The 22,840-nt window shown below is 39.9% G+C and overlaps 1 protein-coding gene across 5 annotated transcripts in view; it reads left to right on the top strand.

The window, feature by feature from the left end:
* The window catches only part of ERBB4 (erb-b2 receptor tyrosine kinase 4), a 553,845-nt gene that overhangs the window by 399,403 nt on the left and 131,602 nt on the right, over positions 1 to 22,840 (top strand). For all 5 annotated transcript variants that reach the window (XM_086896321.1, XM_086896319.1, XM_086896323.1 and 2 more), the window contains 7 exons: positions 4,302 to 4,420; positions 8,363 to 8,504; positions 9,966 to 10,079; positions 11,409 to 11,535; positions 14,289 to 14,362; positions 15,505 to 15,595; positions 16,890 to 17,089. In XM_086896321.1, the coding sequence (XP_086752447.1) occupies positions 4,302 to 4,420; positions 8,363 to 8,504; positions 9,966 to 10,079; positions 11,409 to 11,535; positions 14,289 to 14,362; positions 15,505 to 15,595; positions 16,890 to 17,089 (867 nt within the window). The remainder of the gene's footprint in view (positions 1 to 4,301; positions 4,421 to 8,362; positions 8,505 to 9,965; positions 10,080 to 11,408; positions 11,536 to 14,288; positions 14,363 to 15,504; positions 15,596 to 16,889; positions 17,090 to 22,840) is intronic.

Genomic DNA, 22,840 nt, shown 5'->3' on the forward strand with positions numbered 1-22,840 from the left:
TTTTAAAAAGACTGTTTTTCAAATTGTATTGGGCACACACTGAATAGAATATAAACCACTTTAAATAATAATAAAAAATGCTTTTGGATTTTTTTGATTTTGCACTTACCAAATTTTAAAATCTAGGGTTAGGTTGTTAAAATTTTTGCATTTCATGTCTGTTAAGAGTTTCATGTGGAAATTGAAACTTTTACAATTCAATACATTATTAAAGTGACAGATTATGCACTTTTTCCAAGAGGAATGTAACTGTAAAGACAACAACCTAAATTAAAATATAGACCCAACTAAGGGAATGCAAAAAGACAAATATAACCTGTAAATCAAAGCTGAAACATGAAACATTTAGCAAATGTCAAGTGCTCCACGACTCTGTGTGTGTACAGGAGTGTGGTCAGAGCACAATTGTATTTATACTGTCCTTGTGCTGAGGAGAAGGTGCCAAATTAGAGCAGCAAAAGGCGAGCAGGAGCCTGGTGGGGAACACAGAAAGAGCTGAAGCAGCAGCTGGGATCAATCAGGAAAGCCCAGAGTTTCTGCTTGGAGCCAGCATCTTTAATTAAAATCCTTGTATCGCTCTAATAACTTTGCATGTTTGTAACACTTAACATTGATTTCAGCTCCTTCCCATTTTTGCCTTCATGGATTGATAGTGTTCTGATGCAATTAAAGATGAGGGGGAAATATAAAGGAGGCTGATAATTTGCACATGTACACGAGGTGGTCATTTCATCCCATCCCAGACACAGTTTATTGCTGTGAAATCCTGGTAGAAGTTGACAGCCTCACCCAGAAATCCATCTCAATGCACAGCACATTTTTCAGGACTTTGGTTTAACCCTCCAAATTCTTGGGATCACACACATGAGCTGTAGGAATCCAGGCAGGTAGTGCTGACCCTCAAAAGGTCTGCTTACAAACTTGGGGTCTCAGCTGGGATTAGTGAGGCTCTCCTCACGGTTGTATTGATATGAGTATGAGTACCAGACACCTGAAATGCCATATACTTTGACATTTTGAAAAATATTTATAATTCACTCTTTCAGATAGGTCTTGAGTTACAGCTATAAAAACAATTGATTGTATTTGGAGGAAAGTGTTTGGGGAAAAAAGCTTGTTATCTTTTCAAACCAGTGCAGCTACGTGAATTTTCTGTGGGGTTACCCCTGACAATGATTGCAGGAAGCTGAACTGGTGAGTGATGTTTATTGGCATCTGAGCAATCAGATTGTTTCAGGCTTTCAGACAATACACAGAACTGCCTTGTGTTTGCTTTGTCTTGGGGAAAAACCTTCCTTTTAAAGTGTCTTAAAAAGAGTCCTTAAGATTCAGAGCCCACTAAGCTCATTAATGTCTTGGTATGATGCCACTGAAGACACTTGACAGGTTCTCCACAGACCTGGACCTTCAGCAGCAGCTGTAATGTAAATATTGCATACAGTGAAGCAGGAGATAGATATCATATGTTCTGGCCTCTTCCTAGAACAGCATGTTGGCATTGTTTGTTTTCCCTGAAAAATAAATAGCTGGGGAAGAACAGTGACAAACCTTTGCTGTAATTATTGATTTTGCTTCAGGAAAACTCACAGTGTTTCCTATCCTGAGCAGCGTGGTAGAGACCCTCCTTGAGCTGGTATCTAAACAGAAGCAAAACATGCTTTTTGAAGGCATCCAGTTCAATCATTGTGCTGAGGAGAGGATTGTTTTCCTCCAGATCAGCTCTGGTGTGAATGGCCCAAGCTGAAACCCAAAACCTTGGTGTTCCCAGCACCATGAGTGGCTCCATGGGCAGGGTGGACATCGTGGCCCACACCCAACAGCAGCTGGTTCTGTGATAAATAAACCAGAGGTGAATTAGATGGCTGGCACTGATTATCCACACCAAAACTTGCCAGGTTTAAGCAAAATGTCCCATGGCAAGGAAGGGAGTTACCAGTGGGCTCCTTGCATGGCCTCGAGGCACAGGGGGAGCCCAGGGCAAGTCCTGAGCTGGTGGAAAACAAAGCACTAGGGATGGTATTTGTTCATTTTCATGAGCCAAGACTGTCACCACAGTGTGCTGGGGGCACAGGTGCCATTGTTTCACATCTGTCTTAGTGTTTATCAATACTGTCACTTAAATAAACAAATCTTTCTTATGTGCTTCTCAGGCACTGTTGACAGTAAGTGCCTTCACAGAATTTCCCAAATTTCTCAAATTAGATTGCACAAGCCACAAAAGCCTTTTCTTTCTCTCTGGGGGCTTTCCTCTGGTATCAGCAAGATGAAATTGCTCTAAAAGTGCATTGTTTTATTCCGTAGATTACAAACAATCACTTCTCTTTAGTTATTTACATTTTTATGTCCTAAATAAATATTGTATGTAGAAAGAACCTTCAGCATTACCTTACGTATTTCTGGCAAGTAGTGAAGGGATTTTGGATCAGAATGTACTTATAAAAGTGTTACCAATACTTTAAAATAGTAGAATTGAGCTGAAAGCTGGATGGAATTTTGTTTTCTCTTGCTTCCTGAAGAGTATTTTTCACAGAGAAGAAATAAATGCTTAAAAAAAAAAAAAAAAATAGGTGTTGAAGGTTATTTTCAGAAGTGTATCATCCCAGCTTTTATCAAAAGACAGCTGACAGCACAGTAGGCAGTGGGGTTGGTATAGTTTGGATACTACTAATTTCTTTTTCCATAAAATGAAGATTGAGGTTACATCTGAGTGAGGGAGGGGAGGCAGATGCTCCATTGGTTGACGGCTCCTTGCACAAGGTTAAGCCCCCAGAGGTGTGGAACCACAATGCAGCTGGTAGATCTAGTTGCTTCAATCTGTAAATGAAGGCAGGATTGTGTGATTTAGAAACAGCAAGTGGTGTTTCCAAATGGTTTCCAAGGCTGCTGTCTGTTCTGTTCCCTTTTGTCCAATGGATTGCCATCAGGGGCAGCATTTGGCTGTGACACTGGTGGTCTCACTCTGAATTTCAGCCATTTACTCCGTGTTGCTGTTCTTCATGGGGAAAACTCACATGCAGCTGGTGGGGTCTTCTGTTATTTTTGGGGTGGGGAGGTAGAGAGGGTGTCACATCCTCTTTAAAAAACCTAATGATTTGAAAGTAACATTCCTCATGGATGTTCAGGGGTAAGAGGGCACCCTAAAAATTCCTTCTCCGTGGTCCTTGAGCATCATGTGTGCTCCTAAAGAGGGGATTGTGCAGGCATTCTGGATACAGGTATTGTGCAGATATCCTGGATCCAGGTGTTGTGCAGATATCCTGAGTACAGGTTCTGTGCAGAAGATCTGGATACAGTTGTCATGTCAATGTTCTGAATCCAGGTGTCCTGCAGATGTTCTGGATCCAGGAGTCCTGCAGATGTTCTGGACCCAGGTGCCCTGCAGGTGCTTTGGATCCAGGTGTCCTGCAGAAGATCTGGATCCAGGAGTCCTGCAGGCATTCTGTACCCAGGTGTCCTGCAGATGTTCTGTACCCAGGTGTCCTGCAGGTGTTTTGGATCCAGGTGTCCTGCAGATGTTCTGGACCCAGGTGTCCTGCAGGCATTCTGTACCCAGGTGTCCTGCAGAAGATCTGGACCCAGGTGTCCTGCAGAAGATCTGGACCCAGGTGTCCTGCAGAAGATCTGGACCCAGGTATCCTGCAGATGTTCTGGACCCAGGTGTCCTGCAGATGATCTGGACCCAGGTATCCTGCAGATGTTCTGGACCCAGGTGTCCTGCAGAAGATCTGGACCCAGGTGTCCTGCAGAAGATCTGGACCCAGGTGTCCTGCAGATGATCTGGACCCAGGTATCCTGCAGATGTTCTGGACCCAGGTGTCCTGCAGATGATCTGGACCCAGGTGTCCTGCAGATGTTCTGGACCCAGGTGTCCTGCAGGCATTCTGTACCCAGGTGTCCTGCAGAAGATCTGGACCCAGGTGTCCTGCAGATGTTCTGGACCCAGATGTCCTGCAGATGTTCTGGACCCAGGTGTCCTGCAGATGTTCTGGACCCAGGTGTCCTGCAGGCATTCTGTACCCAGGTGTCCTGCAGAAGATCTGGACCCAGGTGTCCTGCAGATGTTCTGGACCCAGGTGTCCTGCAGAAGATCTGGACCCAGGTGTCCTGCAGATGTTCTGGACCCAGGTGTCCTGCAGATGATCTGGACCCAGGTGTCCTGCAGATGTTCTGGCTCCGTCAGCGCCGTCCCCTCGCTTGCTGGGGTTTTTTGCATCAGGCTGTGGGCGCTTTGCTCGGGGAGCAGTTGGAGAGCTCGGTGGCCAGCGCTGTGTGTGACATGTCCCTTTTCCTGCCCCGTGCAGTGACAAAGACTGTGTGTGCAGAGCAGTGTGACGGACGCTGCTACGGGCCCTACGTCAGCGACTGCTGCCACCGCGAGTGCGCCGGCGGCTGCTACGGACCCAAGGACACCGACTGCTTTGTACGTCTCACTTTTGCTTTTTATTCTTCCCACCAGTCACTCTGCTGATTCTTAATGCTTTAACCCATGAAATTCACAGTTTTGTCCCTCCTGATGTACTGCATGCACACTCACAGATACAGGATGCAAATTTTTAGCATTTATTTTTCATGTTGTATTAACGTCATTTATCTACTTAATATTACCCATTAACACATCCATGAGATTTGTAAATACAGATTAGGAACCATTAATATGCTTTTCTCTGTGACTTTTATCTTTTTCTTTTCCACAATTAGTTTATAGAGGTGACAGCAAATTTTTAGAAGTATTTGTCATTATATTTGAACATGGTTTTTATTGTTGCTCTGTGTGCTTTTCATATAAAAGTCAAGAATACTATTTAGCTTGTCTCTGCAAACTGTTCCCTGTTTCTGCCAGACTTAATTTGAATTCAGCTTTTTTACTGGACATGCTTCTTTGTGGAGAAGGAAGGAAGGTGACTCCCAAAATGCTTTCCCTCAAATGCATGTTACTACATGTGTGCTTCAGATGGAAAGAAGAAATGGCTTTTTCTTTAAATAAACAGGCAATCTAAACATCCAGGCCTTTAGAAAACCTGTCTTGTTTCTAATCCATTACTTCTAAGAGTTTTAGCAGCTTTAGAACCCAAAACTGAGCTCAAAAGATGCGTAGCTCATCACCCTGGGTCAATGAGACAAGTTTTGCTAATGGTTTCAGGGGAAGCAAACCTAGCTCTAAGGAAGCCTAGAATAAGAACCAAACATAGAGAGGTAGATTTTCAAAGGTACCCACATGTTTGAAGAGACAAATACCTGTGAAGCTGACTGCCAGGTGAGGTTGAGAGGAGGGTATGGAAAATTGCATATATTTTGAAACTGTGGGCAAGAGAGTCATAATGAACTGGCAAAAATTAATTTTTGGCTGGCCCTAACTGTTTGATACTGATAGGTTTTGTGCTTCAAAACCACATCTGAATGTGTTGTTTGGCTGCTGATGAAATCTAATGGTTAGGATATGATATAGACAGGATTTACTAAAGCTGTTCTTGTGGCTTTCTAAAAGTAGATGCTCAGCACATATGGTATGGGTGATCCAACAGTGCCTGGAAGTTCTCTGTTGGCTTTGAACATGAGAGACAGGAAAATGCCAGTCTTTCTTGTGTCATGTACAGTATTAAAAGGTAAAAGGAAGAGGAGAATTGCAGTCATTGCTCCCAAATGAGCATTGGGGAGCATCCTCAGAGCTGATGTGTTCTCAAAGGTTAAGGACTGTTAAAAGGTAAAACTTTACCAAAGGAAGGCCTTGTAAAATCATGGCTCAGGCTTGTTACTTTGGCTAAGTAGAAAAGGACTGTGGGAAAGAGACTCAGCTCAATTAGGGGTAGAAAAATAAGTTATATAACTATTGTGTGTTCATTTATGGTGGTTGGTTGAATTATGTTTGTTATGATTTTAAACTATTTAACTGATAAAGGCCTAACTGCTTACAAATGCCTGTTTTTTGCAATAAAGCAGCTTTCCTTTGCACCTGCCTGGGGACTCTGCATCACTCCAGACCCTCACCCACAAAGGACAAGTTATTGGCAGCTTAAGTTGTGTAATGCTGCAGCCTGAAAGTTAGACTTCCTGAATTGTGGCAGCTGTGAAAATATGCATGCTAAAAATCAACTGGAAGGTTTTTCTGGTACAGAAAGCAGAGAAGCACCCAGGGTTTGTTCTCATTCCCTTCTGGCCCCAGAGCAATGTAAAAGAAATTCAGCAGGGGTCTGGCAATTTTCAGGACTAGTCATTACTTGCTTAGACACAGTGGGTGAAAAGTGTAACCCTTTAGGCTAGAGACAACTGTGCTTAGCTTTCAGCTGAGACACAGAACTTTGTTGTTTTTTTTTTCCTTGTGTATTTCCCTGTGCTTTTATTCACAAATTAGCAGCATTTAGCACAAAATGCTAGAAATTTGCATATGTTATCAAAGCAATTACAAATGTATATAAAACATTTCAGTCATAAATTTGAAGCTCCCAGATCTCCTAGACTAATTTTTCCTGAGAATTGCCGTGTCTCCAAGGAGTATGGGTGTGCTTTATTTGCTAAACTGTTATCAAAGAATTGTCATGTACATGATGGAGCACCTTTTAAGTCAACATGTAAGAAATGGGTTGAGGAAACAAACTAAATTAGTATTTATTAATAAGCAAAAGTACAGCTTATAAAGCATTACAAATCCTTTAGAGCATTATGGCATCTTGCAACAGCATCCTGTTCTAAATACGGTTTTAATATCTGTAGATAAAATTCATCCATCCTCCTCCATCTGCTGCCATCCAGTCATTTGCATATTCAGTTCTAAAAGCAAGACAGTAATCATCATCTGACATAAATGCAAGCAAACATGCTAAAACAAAGTTTTACTGATGTTTTTATCTCATATTCAAACTGGGTCTAGAACTTGAAATGCATAGGAGGGCCTGGTTGACTTCCTAGTGGAACCAGAAAAGTGACACAGCACTATTCCTCAGGTGGACTTGCCATCCAGCTCTGAGTAAAGTGTTTATCTTTCTAAGGGGGAGAAAAAATTTGTTTCCATGAAAAAAATTGGCAGGTTTTATAACAGGTATTTTAAAGGACCAGGAAAGACAGGATCAGCGGTTTTGCTTAGCACATGCTCCATGTAGAACAGTGCTGTCATCATGGATCTCTCTGCTTGTTCCTTTCAGCAGCAGATTTTGTCCTTGGATACATCATTAGCCTCTCCTTTCTGAAATCTTCTGGCATGACAGGTCCCAGGGTCCTGCTGGTCCTGATCCAAATGGAGACAAGGACTGGTAGTAAAATCAGTAAAAGAGAGGAATCTTGTTCTCTTTTCTCTCAGTCCCAGCCCAGGAGGCAAGGGGACAGAACATGTGCAGTATTGTTACACTTGTTGACTCTTTAAAGATGCAAAACCAGCTGTATTTTAACAACCTGGAGAAAGACCAGAAGGATTCACTCCTAGACTAGCACTTCTAAAGCAGCCTGGATTACAGGTTAGTGGGGAGGCAATACCCAGTAGCAGTGGCTGCATAAACTTCTAGAGGGGTCCAAGCCAGGCTGCAGCTTTCATATTCTTACAAACCTTTCATTCATGGTACACTCAGTGAAAATTACTCCAACACTTTTCTCATAATCTGTGGTTAAAACCTTAGACATGATGTGTGCTGATAAGGAACATCAAAATCGGTGGGGCTTTCTACTCCTAATTACCAGCCTTGCACAGTCAATTGTTTTCCCTGCATCCCATTACTTTTGTTATCCACACACTCCCTGTCCTCTGTCAGCTGTGCAAGGCAGAGCCTGAATGCTAAGTGGAACAAAGTCTTATTTTCCTCTCTCAGTATGTGAAGCAACTGACCTTGTTAAACTTGCCAGTAAGGGAAAGGGCCCCCTCCTGTGCTAGCTCAAAAGAAGTTCTTATCCCTCTTGCCTCCTAATTGGGAATTACAGTTTTCAGCCGGATGATGCATTCATGCTGTAAGAAATCTAAAGGGTTGGACCTCTGAAAAAGCCATTAGCATTTGCTTAAAGGATGATAAATAGCTGCTCCCTCTTGGCAGTTTTAGAATGTCCTATCAAGTCGAGAACTGGTTGAATGTGAGTAGTTATGAAACAAATTAAAGTGTTGTTTTGGTTTTGTAGGAAGTGGTGTAACAGGCAACTGTTGCCAATTAAGGGGGCTCACCAAACTCCCTAATTTGAAAAGTCACATATTTGCCAAGATCCTAGCAAAAATCCTAGTAGCCAGAATGAATGTTAGAGAGTTCTGTATCACATACCTCACTGTCACAGCAAGTCTGAACAATCAAGTCCATCTTTTACACCAAAAAAAAAAAAAACCCCAACCAAACCGAACCCTAAAGCAGCGGTATGATTTAATTCAGCACTTTTTGTCTCCCTCCTTTTGCAGGCCTGTATGAATTTCAATGACAGTGGTGCCTGTGTGACACAGTGCCCCCAGACCTTCGTGTACAACCCCACCACCTTCCAGCTGGAGCACAACCACAACGCCAAGTACACCTATGGGGCTTTCTGCGTCAAGAAGTGCCCGCGTAAGTGCTGCCTGATCTGCCCTGCTAGCTGCCTTCTCCTGCAGGGATGGGAAGCTGGAGCTGCATTTCAGGAGCCTTAAAAACAGTGAGAGAATGAGAACAGTGAGAGAATGGAGCACAATCACTCCACTTGTGCTTGCAGCCTGTAATAACTAAGTCAGATGATAACTACAGGCAGTGAATTCCGTGCTCCCGAGGATCCTAGAGTGATTTACCTAAAGAAAGATGATTTCTGTTTTTGTGGTCAGCTTGTTACATTCATGCTTTAGATCAGTGTTTTAAAATTCCAAAATAGTGGAAATAAATAGTTAAAATAGTGGGATTGTAAAAGGGTATGAATTTCTGTTTCAGAAAAATGACATTCCACCAGCAGCACCTGGAACCAAATGTATTCATGATATTGATTTGACAGAAAGTTACCCTGAGCAGTTCTGTCCCAATGAGGAATAAACTTCTAATACTGACAAGAATGCAGCCTTAAAAACCCAGAGTAAAATTAGAGGGGAGGAGGGAGTTAAAAAAAAGAGGAATCCCATGCATGTAAAACACACATGTTTCTAAGATAGCAGCCAGATGATGACAAGTAACAGAAAACAGTTACAGGGTCATCACTTTCTTTGTGAAAAAGTCTTTTAAATCTGCTGGTTTAATTGGGAAGAATAATAAAGGAGATAGTATTCTTGCTCTCCCTTTCATTCCGTGAAGGTTTACAGTTGTACATTAATCATTTTATCCGTAAATTACCAAATTATCCCAATGTAAGAAGGATGGGTGATCTATATTAAATGGATCAATAATAAATTCACAAATCAATAAAATCATAAATCAATCCAATCCAAAATCCCAGATTGGAGTCTCTGTGGAGGACTCACAGCAGGCAGTGACCACCTTGTTCTGCTTGTAATACTGGGGGTCTGTTAAAGCCAGATTGGTTTGTTAAGAACCTGATATCATGCACTGTAAGGGATATAATTCTTTGCCCAAATACTTCATTGAACACTTACCTTTTTTTTTTTTTTTTCCTTTCTTATGAGTATTAAACTTTTAGTTAGGTAGGATCAGTCTATGCTCTCTTTGGCTGTTGTTTTACAGGGAAAAAAACTGGAATACTTGTCATTGTCCTGTGCACTGTTTTATACCAGATGTATATTGTTGCATGAAAAAGACAGGACAGACCATCTTGCTGTATTTCTCTCCAATTACTGCAGCTTATTTTTTCCCTACAAATAATAATAAAGCCAAATTGAGGGTGAAAGGGGGATCATGACAATTCATGGATTTTTATAAGTCCCTGATAATGTGCCTATTTTGCTTATACACTTCTGAAAACACAGAACTTTGAATGTTAATATCATTGGGAAAGTGCCAAGGCAACGACAGGTATTGACACACAGAGCTGAAAAACATGTGCCAGCTTTTATTCACTTTATTTATATCACAATATTTCCTTTTTCCTTTCAGACAACTTTGTGGTGGATTCCAGCTCTTGTGTCCGGGCATGTCCCAGCTCCAAGATGGAAGTTGAAGAAAATGGTATTAAGATGTGCAAGCCCTGCACTGACATTTGTCCTAAAGGTAGGCAGTGGTTCAGTATAAATTTTCTTGGAAGTAGTCTACACAGGGTGTTATTTTGGCATGAATAGCCCTGCTGTAGAATATGAATAGCCTTTGAATACCCACAAAACTTTGAGCTATGTAGGTTGTGTGTCAAGCACATAGAGTAGAGTGAAAATTTATTAAGTTGTAATGGTAATATAACCAAACCAATTACTTTTTATTAGACACAAATGAAGGGGATTTCTCTGTTGGTCTTAGAGAAATCTGAAAGAATTCTTCATTGTGTTATTTTAATGACAAGTGTTTCCTGGAGGTGTTTTAGCATTGTCCTTTTGTCATTCCAAAGGTGGCCATACAAAAACCTCCTGACTTCAATGTCTGTGATGTCTCATATTTGTCAATACAGCATTAAGTTTCCATTTCCTTCCTCTGTCTCTGCTTTCCCAGAATCTTCTACCTCCTTTCTCAGTGTCTCACACACAACTGGTGATGGTTCTGGTGAGAGGACTGGAATCTGTAGGTTACTTTGCTGTTCTAGACTCCAGCAAGGAGACTTTCTGCTCCGTGCTTGAAGGTCTGTGGAGCAAAGCATCATAAATTTTCCTCTGTGGGCCTATGCCACTTTTCACACTAATGGAAGATTTCACATTAATCTGGCTTTATTGAGTAAATAATTGTTGTTGTTGCATAGACAGTTTTGTGCACGAAAACACACGTATAGAGTCCCTTACTTTCTCAAGAGGAAAGCTAACACATGTTTGTAAAAGCTTCAGCTGGTAGCTGCCATTAGAGGAGCTCAATTAGGAAGACAGAATTCATTATATGGTTGAAATCATGAGGGATTTGTTCCTGGATGCATCCTGTGTCCCAGGAAATGCAGCTAAATTACACAGGCCACAGAGAGAAGTTCTCTCACTTCTCCAGGCACCAATAACTTGCTGATTGAGCCGATAAATAAAAAGTTATTTATGCAGCCTTTTAACAGGCCTCATGGCATGGATGGTTAAGTTCCTAAATCCACCAGAGAAGGGGACCTCTGGAGCAGCAGTGTTAGGGCACCTCAGTTTCTCCCCAAGAAATGGCATGGCTGGGCTGAGTGGGGTTTTGTGTGGTTGATACTTGCCTTTATATCCCATGTGAAATACCAGTGTGCCAGGGCTCTGTGGCAGGTGCTGCAGCTCAGTGTTTGTTTTAAATTGGCACGTGCCTCTGTGGGAATATGGGTCAAGGATGCTGTTTTAACACCTCTCTGCTGAATGAGATGAAGAGTCCTGTCTGTAAAGTCAGCATGTTCTGATTCAGTAATTGTTTTCCCTAGTTCTTTACATAAGCTCCTTGTTTTGGCAGCATGTGATGGCATTGGGACAGGGAGTTTGGTGTCAGCTCAGACAGTGGATTCCAGCAACATTGACAAGTTTGTAAACTGTACCAAGATCAATGGCAACCTCATCTTCCTTGTCACTGGGATTCATGGGTAAGTGACAAAATGTTAAGATGTTATGGCACAGTGCCAGCTGAAACCAATTGCATCCACCTCTTAATGATGGCAGCAGGCTTCCTTTATGCAATAGCAGATCCAGGATAAATTAGTTTTCTGCCATCCATTGTGAAGAAAACTGCCTTGATCCTTAAGATTCAATCTCTAGGAAAAGAAAGGATGGATTAATTGTTTGCACTAAAAAGAGAAAACACAACTATGATTCTCTGGTTACTTTATGAGGTCCTCAACACTGGCTTATGATAGAGGCTGACTAGAGAATAGAAGGCAGAAAAGGAAGTTGCCTTCCATGAGTTTGTTTAAATTTCTTTATGGCCAGCAGAATAATATGCAGAATATGCAGAGAGACAGCCTCTCTCAGCACAACTTGTCATAGTCTGGGTGGCTGTCAGTACACAAACATGTACAAGAGCTGCCCTCTTGTCAATCAGTTTTGAAGAATCTATTTAAGTTTCAGTTGCAGAGGCACACAGAATTCACTGGTGTATAAATCCAGTATTTTGGTTTAAAGTTTGCTCATTGTAATAGGTCCAGAAAAACCTCAAAGTGCCACAAGTCACATGGATCTGCTCTGCCAAACAACCCACTGAGAGGCTGGATGGAAACCTGTTAAATATCACAGGAAAGGAAAAAGCCAAGTAAATGCAAGAGAATCAGCTAGAGCCCATGAGAAATTTTGTGTGGATTAATCTGGTGCATTACATGAAATTTAATTTAAAGTTTAAGAACTGCTTTTGAGGGAAAAAATATATTAGCTCATTAAAAAATGTGTCTACATTAAAAGAACCAAACCCAACCTTGAATAAAATTGTACTTGTCTGAAAAATATCTAAATTTGGACTATAAGCAGGAAGTTAAAATATTCTGTTCTATTTTACAGAAGAGCAGGACATGTAATGTTGAAACTCTGTAGCATTTTGTCTCTCATTCTTGATGAAGAAAACTCACTTAAGCAAGTGTTTGAGGTTTGAGGGCACTGAATTCTGCAACCCTAAAGTTTGCTACAGCATGAATTATATTGGTATAGGTTAAAAGAAGAGAAGATTTGAGAATGAAGGAAAATATCTAGATTTCTGGAACAGCTTTTTTATTTAAAGTTTCAATGACATTTTGCAAACCAGCAATATGAAAGGGAAATTTAAAAAATGACATTGACTCCACAAGTAGTTTTTTATATAAATGGACAGTACAGAGAAACAACAATCCTACTTATTTCCTCTCCAACTTTTACTTAATTTTTGTCACAAAATCATTTATTCATGGTGAACTGTAAATTTTAGAGTATGAATTTTTAATGTTTTAGATTGTAGGGACTTAAAGTCTGATTCTCTGGGGAATTGGAAGACTTTGGTGGTGGCAGAGAATAATTTTGGTGAGAGATGCAGAGGATATTTTTTGTTGTTGTTTTTTCCATTGGAAACTCTGCTGTTGCAATTGATCCTGTCCTGGTTTTTGATCCTGTGGTTCTATAGCCTATTTCTTTCCTGAGCACATTAACTTCAAGTCTTTTTGAATTTGTTATAATTTATGCAAATATATATATATATATATATATATATATGCAATTATGAATGTTTTTATACACAACTATTTAAAGTAATTAAGATATACACTATACACTACAGTTTTATATGTTGATAAAACATCAGACATTTGGCTGTTTAAGGGGTTTAAGTGCATATCTGCATCTTTAAAGCTATTTTACCTTCAGAATTTAGAGGTGAAATTCAGCTGCCTCACGTTTATTGCAGGCAAGGGTTTTCCTTTTTTGATGGCAATGCACTTTGAAAGCAAAGTGCTGTGTTTCAGTTAGGTAGTCAAAACTTATTATTTAGTTTTCTGAGAGCCCCACATTGTTAAAATAATGTGTTTGATGCCTCTGTGGTCCACTGGGCTTTTTTGTTAATGTTCTGGAACATCAACAAATATTAACAGTTCTGAGAATCACATGTCCTGGAAAGCAGAAGGAGGAGAGGAGGAAACACGTGCTCCATATTTATTGGTGACGTTCCCTACTCTCAGAAAACACACAAAAATACCATAACATGCCATTCCAGAGTAATCTTTGTTTGGTGTAAGCTTCTGGTTGACTTTTTAAATGCATTTATTAAATGATGGCACTCTCAAAATCAAGGTCAGCTCCATCTTTTCACACTGTGGTATATCTAAGTTCAAGATTTTAAGTTTTGGAGGTTGTTTCATTTCTCGTGGACAAACTTGCTTGGCTAGGATCCGTGCTTTTAGAGGTTTCTTGTTCAACATCTTCTCAAAAGTGTGCCCTTTAAATGTCACATGTCAGGAGCTGCTGGCCTGCTCTTGGCTTTGTGTTGCTTATAGCTGGTCACTCCTTTCAGGAGCAGCTTTGTTAGTCCTGGCATGCAGTATCACAGCTCTGCCATTCCTGGAAAAAAAACCTGGAAATTCATCTTTCCTTTAGGAAGGTCACTTCTAGTGAACTAGTAAACTCTAGTTGTTTAGAATTCCTTAATTTTCCATAGCATAAATATTTGCTAAAACATGAATGAGTTGAACCTTTATGATCCTTCAAGATGACGAGGGAGAAGTTAGACATGGATCTGCAGGAACAGCAGGCTGAAGAAGCTTGGTGCATACCCTCATAAAAGCAAAGTGTTGAGCACCTTAATGCTTTTTTTCCTACATGGTATGGCTTTGAGAACCTGATCTTTTTTTTGTTTAAAGTGTCACATGATGTGATTTTAATCTTTCAGAGACCCATATCACACGATCGCTGCCATCAATCCAGAGAAATTAAATATCTTCCAAACAGTGAGAGAGATAACAGGTAACACACTTCTGATCTCCTATAATCTGCAGTAATTAATGAATTCATTCTCACTTTCCTTTTATAGTTGTCATATGTTGGGTTTTCTGAAGAACACAGGGCACTTGTTTGCATTAAGCGCATCACTCTGTAATTTTTATATAAGTTTAATACAGAAAACTTCAGTATCAGTTGATTTTCACAAGTGTATTTTCCTTTGATGCCTATTCTAGCAGATGCTAAGTGGACAAAGGATCTTGGTCCCATTTTAGCAAAGTAGGACAAGTGTTGCAGGGGAGGCAAATGTGAGGCAAATGGTGCTGAAATTTGGGAAACCGTTTTCTTTGTCTGAAAGCATTTGAAGGTTCCAGTCTGCTTTTACATCTCCTTCCCTGGGTCCAACAGAAAATGCTGCTGCAAATTAGCTTCTGTAATTTAAAAATGTATAATGTAGTGGTGAGTGGTGGTAGTGAGTCCCATTTTTTGGTGACTTTTCAAAGAGGTCATAAAACAAGTAGTCAGTACTTTGTTTTCTTGCATCTTGTTTCTTGTTTCACCATGTGGGGGACAGGGAGGGAGACACTACAGTGAGAGTAGTATCTGTGTTCTGAGTTCTCATTTGATTTCTGATTATGTATGGGTAGGGAAATGCAAAAATTTGTTCTGTCTCATGCACAAAAAACCCCACCAAAATACCTTTGGACACCACAGCTTGATTGTAGCTGTGTGGAGCTCAGCATGCTTCACCCCTCAAAAGTTGGGAATTTCAGCGAACAGGTGGGATTAAAAATGAAAGTAAACTCTTAATCTCTCCCTAATTAATGTCAAAGATAATCTGGCACTTGGCTGAATGTTATGTGCAATTCCTAAACACACTAATTGACAGTCTGAGCCCTGCTGCTGAAGTGGAAGTAAAGCACATAGTGCTCACACCTATGTGTCCTGCTGCTGCAGAGTCACCTGCTCAGGTGAGCAGTGCTCACCTCAGACATCAGGACAAGTTCTTCTCTTTTTGGAGGAGATGGTGGTGAGCAGCCTGCAGCATACCTTATTTCTTACCTTATTTCTTTTCCTCAGGCTGGCACTGTCTTTCCTTTACAGGCTAAGCCTGTCCTAACCCATACATGGCTGAAATAATTTGTGTTTGCCTTTTCCTCCCTCAGGGTATTTGAACATCCAGTCGTGGCCTGAGAACATGACAGACTTCAGGGTGTTTTCTAACTTGGTTACCATTGGTGGGAGAGCTCTCTATAGGTAAGGAGCTTGCCTGTTGGTGGAATAATTTTTTATTAGTGTCCTGTGATTCTTTGTTCAGTTACAGAGAATGCAACATCCTTTGGGAAGGACATTGTAAATTGATATATTTTTTCCCTCTGTTACCAAGGTGTTCATTGCCAGTATCTTTGCTAATCAGTTGTTTATAATGGGTAATACCTTCTCCACATAATTATTTATAAAAAACCTCTTGGTTCACAGCTGTAGCTATTACCTCCTTGTCTGGAACTTACATTTATGGTTTAAAATACCTTGTGAAGAAGCATAGTGTCAAAGGAATGAATAATAGAACTTAGCCTCATTATTAGGAGTTTATATGGCTGTGATTAGACATGCAGGTTCATATGACCAAACAACAGAGTGGTTTTAAGAAGAGGTAAAAGGTGGAAGAACATTGAAATCATTGAGGCACGTTGCAGGTGCCCTGGATCCCCACTTTAGAGATGGAGTAAATCAGGCATGGGATTCTGCTGGCATCTTAAACAGCAATCTGAGCAGAATATGAATAGCAGTGAAACCTTGGGGTTGAATTACAGCCTCACATTCTGTTCCAAGGCAGCAATTTTTATTTGGAACAGCTGGAAAACAATTATCATCATTAAAATACAATAACTTAAAGGATGCCCAGAAACTGGATATTGTCTTCACTAATCTTCAGTCATAAAATATGTGCAGTCATTTTCATGTTGTGCAGACAATCATTTACTGTTCCTTTGATGAAGAAAGGAGATAACCAGGTATTACAACCAAAGAAAAATGAAATGTAGAAAGTGGGCTGAAAAAAAAAAAAAAATCCAAGAAAATAACAATTTCTTCCTGTATTACTTGAAATGATGTTAATTTGATGCCTGAAAGAAGATGTTTTAATACATTTTACATTATTTTTCTCCTTAGCATATAAACTAACACAGTATTAATGCTGTTGAAAGAAAAAACCTGAATTTTATTCAGTTTTCCTAACAGCACATTATCTCAAAAAAATCTCTTAATGGATGAAATGAAACTGGTTGAGTTCTGCTGGCTTACTTGGCCTAGTGCTATGAGCATCACAGCTTGTGGTATCTCACTCCTGACAGGACTTATAATTTCCTGGGCAATAGAGCTGGAGGTTGACTCATAAAATAACTACATCACCACAAAATAAAAGTTTTCTGAACAATTCTCAGTTTTTCCAGAAAGATCATGTTAACTCTTGGCAGTTTCCTACCAGATATAATAAGCTGTGCCTTCTGAAGCTAATTCCTACTCTCTCTCACTTTTGTTCTCATCCCAGTGGCCTTTCCTTGCTCATCCTGAAGCAACAAGGCATCACCTCCCTGCAGTTCCAGTCCTTGAAGCAAATCAGTGCTGGCAACATCTACATCACAGACAACAGCAATCTGTGCTACTACCACACTGTCAACTGGACCAGCCTCTTCAGCACCCCCAGCCAAAAGACAGTGATCCACAGGAACAAAAGGGCAGAGAACTGCAGTGAGTACCTGCTGGGGCTTGGGGGGCTCCGTGGACATCAGGGGAACTGGGGTCATTTACAGCATCCCAGGGCTTTGAGCAGGAAAATGAAATGGTTTAAGGAACAAAGGATAGGGAGCAGGGAGAGCGAGCTGCTTCCTCAACCAGTTTCACAAGTAGGAATTCTGAAGGCTGTGAATGGAATGTTCATGACTCTACAGCCCTTTTTCCTTATGGAGTGGGATTGGCAGCTTCTGCTCCCCCCCAGCCTAAATGGCCCTATCTTAATGCAGAACTGTGTTTTTTGGGACTGTTTTAGATCATCAAGTTCTCTCTTTTCATATTTGACCTATCTGATAAAAAATACTACTTCAGGAAAGCTTACATGCCAGTACCTAGGCTGAGATCATCGTACTGAAAAGCCAAAAAAGCTCTGTAGCAGATAAAATAACTTGTTTATATAGAAATCAGGCAGCAAATTGCATCAATACAGGCATATTGTAGCAGCAAGGCAGTTCATTTTAAGCATCTGTTAGACTGCTTGCAGGAGAGGAGATTCATTAAATTGCTGTATGTTTAAGTGATATTGCTGATGTTTGTGCTCTGATCAGCCAAAAATGTTTGCTTTGGGTTTTTTCAAGCTGTGGTCCTATTTTTGACTTGCACTTTCATTCTTTCTGTTGGTTTGAGGGGGGTTTTTTTGTTTGAGTTTTACTTGAGGGATTTTGTGGGTTTTTTTCCCCTCTCCTCTCCCTTTGAAGTGCTGTTGTTCTCTATTCTGAGAGAGTGAATGGCTGTGCTCATTTCTGTAGTGTAAGTGTACCTTCAGTGTTAGGTGAAATACAGCTGGAGCTTTGTCTCTGCTGCTCAGTTTTCTATTCTCTCCTACCATGGAGGAGCCACAGGGAGTATGAGGTCTTGTTTGGTCAATCACCACATGGTTTTGGTTGTGTGGCATTTTAATTGGTATTAATTTTATTAGGCTTATTTCTTTACATGCAAGTTTAAAAAGTGAAGGTTAAGAAAATGCTGCTTGCTGTCACTGCAGGAAGTTTTTACTGTGATTGTGCCCGAGGCTGTAGGGCTTTTCTTCTGCCCCTACATAGAAAGGCAGCTATAAAAACAGAGTATTTATTGGAAAATAGAGGTGCTGCCAAGAAGGATGCTGTCCCCTGCAGTGTGACATGATCATGTGGTGAGGAACCACCTAGTTCTTCCCTAGTGCTCCAGTAACAACTGTATTTTGTATGGCATGAAGAAGGATTAGCCCTTTTGAGATTTCCCACATGGAACTCTTGGGCTGACACAACAGAAGGAGGAAGAAAATCAAGGTTCTGTTGACCATGAAAGAGTCACTAAGGTTGTATTCCCAGATCCAAGTTGGTCCCATCTTGCCAGGAGATGCATGAACTTGTGAACCTTCTAGAGAGCACAGGTTTCCTCTCTACCAGATGAAAAACTGGGAGAAAAGTCACACTCTTGGTGCTCTGATGTTTTCTTGCATCAGACTGGCCCTACCTGTCTGATTATCATGCAGCATTTAATGAAAGAACAATCAACTTTCCTTCTTTCCTAGGAATTTAATATAAAAAGAAACTAAGCAGTAACAAGGTGGAGCACAGGCTTGATGTCTCATACAGTAATGACTCCTCTTTGCTTCAAGCTTTCTGTAACCTCCCACAATGGGAAATCACTCAGGTGAATTTTGTAAGGTGCTTTTTCCCTTCATGGTGCAGTGTCCCAGTTGTTTCACTGGTTTTGAGAGCTTTGGGACATAGCTGAACACAGCAGCTTGGAACATAATCTTGCATTAGTTGTCAGGGCTCCTTTTTCAAACACTTCTTTGTCCTTTCCTGGGATCACTCAGCTTGAGTCCCTTTGAAGCTGCCACAGCTACTGAAACATGGGCTTCCAGAGCAAATGGGAACTGGGATGTGCTGTCACATCATCCTCTCACATGGAATGTCTTGTCACTACATCTGCACACAAAGGGAAAATGCAAACTTTATTTCACCTCTAGCTAGGTAAGGATTTATTATACTAGACACTTATTATTTTTCAGGAAGAGAAATACTCCTAAAATCATTTTAGGAGATTTAACAGTGTGGGAATCTTAAAGTGGAAAACTTTTTTTTTTCCCCCTTTCTACCCAGTTATTGTTAATGGCTTAAAGGGAATTACAGCAAACTTTTTATATCATTGTGTAGCTTTTCTGAAAACTCATGTAAGACCTCCCAAGGTCTTCTAGCCACCATTGTATTTAAGTGACTTTTATGACCTGTCACAAGGTGATGATATCTTCTCCACACCATTTAATGCTGTGTTCAGCTGACTCTACATCAGTGAGGAAATACTGAGAAGTTGCAGGGGGAGTAAAATTTATGTGGAAAAGTTTGGTCTATGTTAATGCTTCATCTCTGAGATAACACTGGCATGACAGAGTTTGGGAAAACTCTGACTTTTATTTTTTTTTTTGCAATGAAGAAGACAAAGACAACATGCCTCAGCCAGTGGAAAATGCTGCAGCATTTTCCAGCATGCAAAATATACTTTATATTCTTCATCCCCTCAATTATTTCATCTTTACACCACTTCTTAGCAATGTTAAGGTAGTCCCCAAATCTTTCACTGCCTCCAAGATGGAGGGGTTCTTTTAATAGGTTAAAAGCCTAGGCAAACTTCTGGTTTTTTGTAGACTACTGAAAATACAGGAGCAAAATATATGTGTATGTTTTTAATTTAGAAAAGGAAATGAAATCCACAAACCCTGAGGATGCTGTAGTGCTTTGTGTTGCCAGGGCCAGAAAGGGGGTGTCCATGGAAGGAATGTGACCTCTCCCTTCTCCACTTCCCTGCACAGTTTCATTGATAGAATTCTCAGGGTCCAAGCTCTTGTGCACAGGGAATGGAATAAAATCATCAAGGATAGGGTAGGTAGATTTGACTTTTGCTCCATGTTAAAGTGAAAAATCTGCCTTTTTTTTCCAGATTTTTTTTTTTTTTATGGGACAGTCAGAGGTGACTCGTGAAATATGTCACAAAATACACACAAAATAAATATAGAAAAATAAAAATGTTCTTTTGTCCAAACCATTCTCTCAGCATTAGTGACACCTGCAGTGTAAGGTGAAACCCTTCTAGGCAAAGTTTGTTACAGATGTGATCATTATGAATTATATCAATCTAGCCACCAATTAACAACTTGAATAAATGATTACATTCATTATTGGGCATGATGTAAAGCTAATTGAAGTCTGCAGGAGTTTTTCTATTCAGTTCATGGAGCTTTGGATCAGGCCCAGAAGCATATAGCCAAATAAAAAGAATTTTTATTTTTTTTTAGTAGCTAATTTTCTTGTGTTCTATTTAAGTTAGGGAAAAACATTGAACCTTTCTGCTTCTAACCTGTGTGCCCCCATTAATAAAGAATGAGCCCTTCTTCTAAAACTCCTGACAAAACCCAGTTCCTGTCAAGAACATTGTTGTTATTTCCTTCCACAAGAGGCCATGTGATGTGTTGGAGCTGCAGAACGTGCTCAGACCATGGAAATGCCAAAAAATGTGTCAAAAATTGAAATGTTTCTTTAGCCATCCCCACAATTAAAGAAGGGGAGAAAAATGAGTTTTTTAAGTTGTCAAAACAACTACTCCCTCCTTGCCAAGATTCTTTTATGGAAATGTTTCAGGAGGAAATCATAATTTTTTTATTTCTGTTGCTTTTTTCATAAGAATATGGGGACTGTGTTGGCTACATTTCAATGGGGTAACCACAGTTTTCTTTATTGAAAAGCTCTCCTTTTATTTGTATACAGTTACTCACTGTATTTTCTGAGCTATCTTGTAATAATATCCCTTGTTATTTTTACAGACATTTTAGATATTTAGGTTTTTATTTAGATATTTATTTATTTAGATATTTTAGATATTTACCTGTCCGTGCAAATAAATTCTGATCCCAGACTAGTTTGAAGGAAAGGAAAAAGAAAAGTTTAAAAGAAAGGAAATTACTCATAGTAAATCACAGTTTCAAGTTACAAAAGAAGGTGAGAAATCAAACAGGGAACTGCCTTTTTGTGATGAGTGTGGAAAACAAAGCCAAAAGAGCTAGCAATATTCTTAAAATTAAAAATGAGAAAAAGAGGGATCTCCAAACCAGGTTGTTTTCCTTTGTCCAGTGACAAAGATTTAAAATGAGTCACTGAGTTGAAAACAAAAACCATATGAAACTATATAAAAGTTTGATTAATTGTGACTAAGGTAGTTTTTGGGTTTGTGGGTTTTGGTTTTGTTTTTACTTGCAGGTTCAGACAGCATAGTGTGGAACACTTGATAATTATTATAAAAATTTATTATAAAATAATTATTATAAAAAATATTACTGTGCTTGAAAGAAATTCAGCATAGGACAGGAATGAGAAGCTGAATTTTGTGTCTCTGCTCATGCTGGCTGTGCTGCTCTGGCTCATTTGGCTGCAGCAGCAGAGCTCAGGGAAGGAGGACAAGGCATCTCTCTGAAATGGCCTTGCTGTGCTGGAATTTGTGCTCATTAATAACACCTTAAAGCAAACTGAGCACCTGGAATGACTCCTAAATGAAATCATTTTTTATTTCATTAAAAATATATTTCATATACGTGATACAGAAAGAATAAAAACTAAATCCCAGCCTTGATAAAAAATTATTCAGGCTTCTTGTGCCTGAGGTTATTTGTGGTGTATGGAATAGGATGGTGTTGGAGAGGGTGGTAGAACTCAACCATCACCCCTCCTTTTCATTTATTATTCCTCTTAAGTTGTTTCTGGTGACTTAAAAAGTAAACAAATATCTCTATTGTTGCCATCTCTGATATTTCAGGTCCTTTCTGGGTTTAATTTACTCAGTGCTCTGTGTAATCCATTTGTGTACATCATTGCATTGTGCAAAAATAAGTTCAAATTCATTCTGTCCTTTCACATGCCAGGGTTAGCCTGAAAGTGCACCCAGATTTTCTTCAGATGCTGGAGAGATAATTCCCAGTTTCCTTCTGCTCTTTGCTCATTTTCTTTGTCACATCATTTCCATATTTACGTGGAGAATGATTTCTATAAAATAAAAAGACAGACTTACACTGTTTGAAACAAACTTTCCCTCTAAGCCTCAGTTCATTGTGTATTTTGGTGTGGGCTTGAGGGTTTTAAAAGAAAGGTTCTTTGGCTCTTCAGGTGCTTTTGCACCTGAATAATATAAATAAATATTTTAAAATCACAATTAATTGTGTCTTTCCTACGTTTTTTTCCCCACTGTCCATAAGTCTTATTTCAGGGACTCCTCAATTCACAGGGAGCATTTTATATTTTAGTTTAATAGAACTTTAGTGCATTCAGACAATGGATTTTTTTTTTTTTTAATCCTTTAAATCTTTGGTATTTACCATGTCCTGTGTCAGGGAATTCTACAGGTTGATCTTTACTCTCTATGAAGAAAAATCTCAGATTTTAACCCTATTGGATTCCTGTCTCTTTGAATGCCCACAAGGGACTCGGAGAAAGCAGTGAACAATTTCTTCATGCTTCCTCACCTCCTCCTTGCCATTCAGGATTTTAGAAGTTTTAATCATGTCCTTTATCCCCCATCTCTGAGACTGCTTCTCTGGTTATTCCTGCTTTAGAAGCTCTTCTCTTAAACCTTTTTATCCTGAAAGGAGCAGTCCAGGAGTGTGTGTGATATCCCAGCTCTGTGTGTGTGTGTTTGTGTTGCGGCACGATGATTTATGTTTTTATTCCATCCTGGAGA

The sequence above is a fragment of the Cyanistes caeruleus genome, chromosome 7 (genome assembly GCF_971803275.1).
Source record: "Cyanistes caeruleus chromosome 7, bCyaCae1.hap1.1, whole genome shotgun sequence".
Lineage (NCBI taxonomy): Eukaryota > Metazoa > Chordata > Aves > Passeriformes > Paridae > Cyanistes > Cyanistes caeruleus.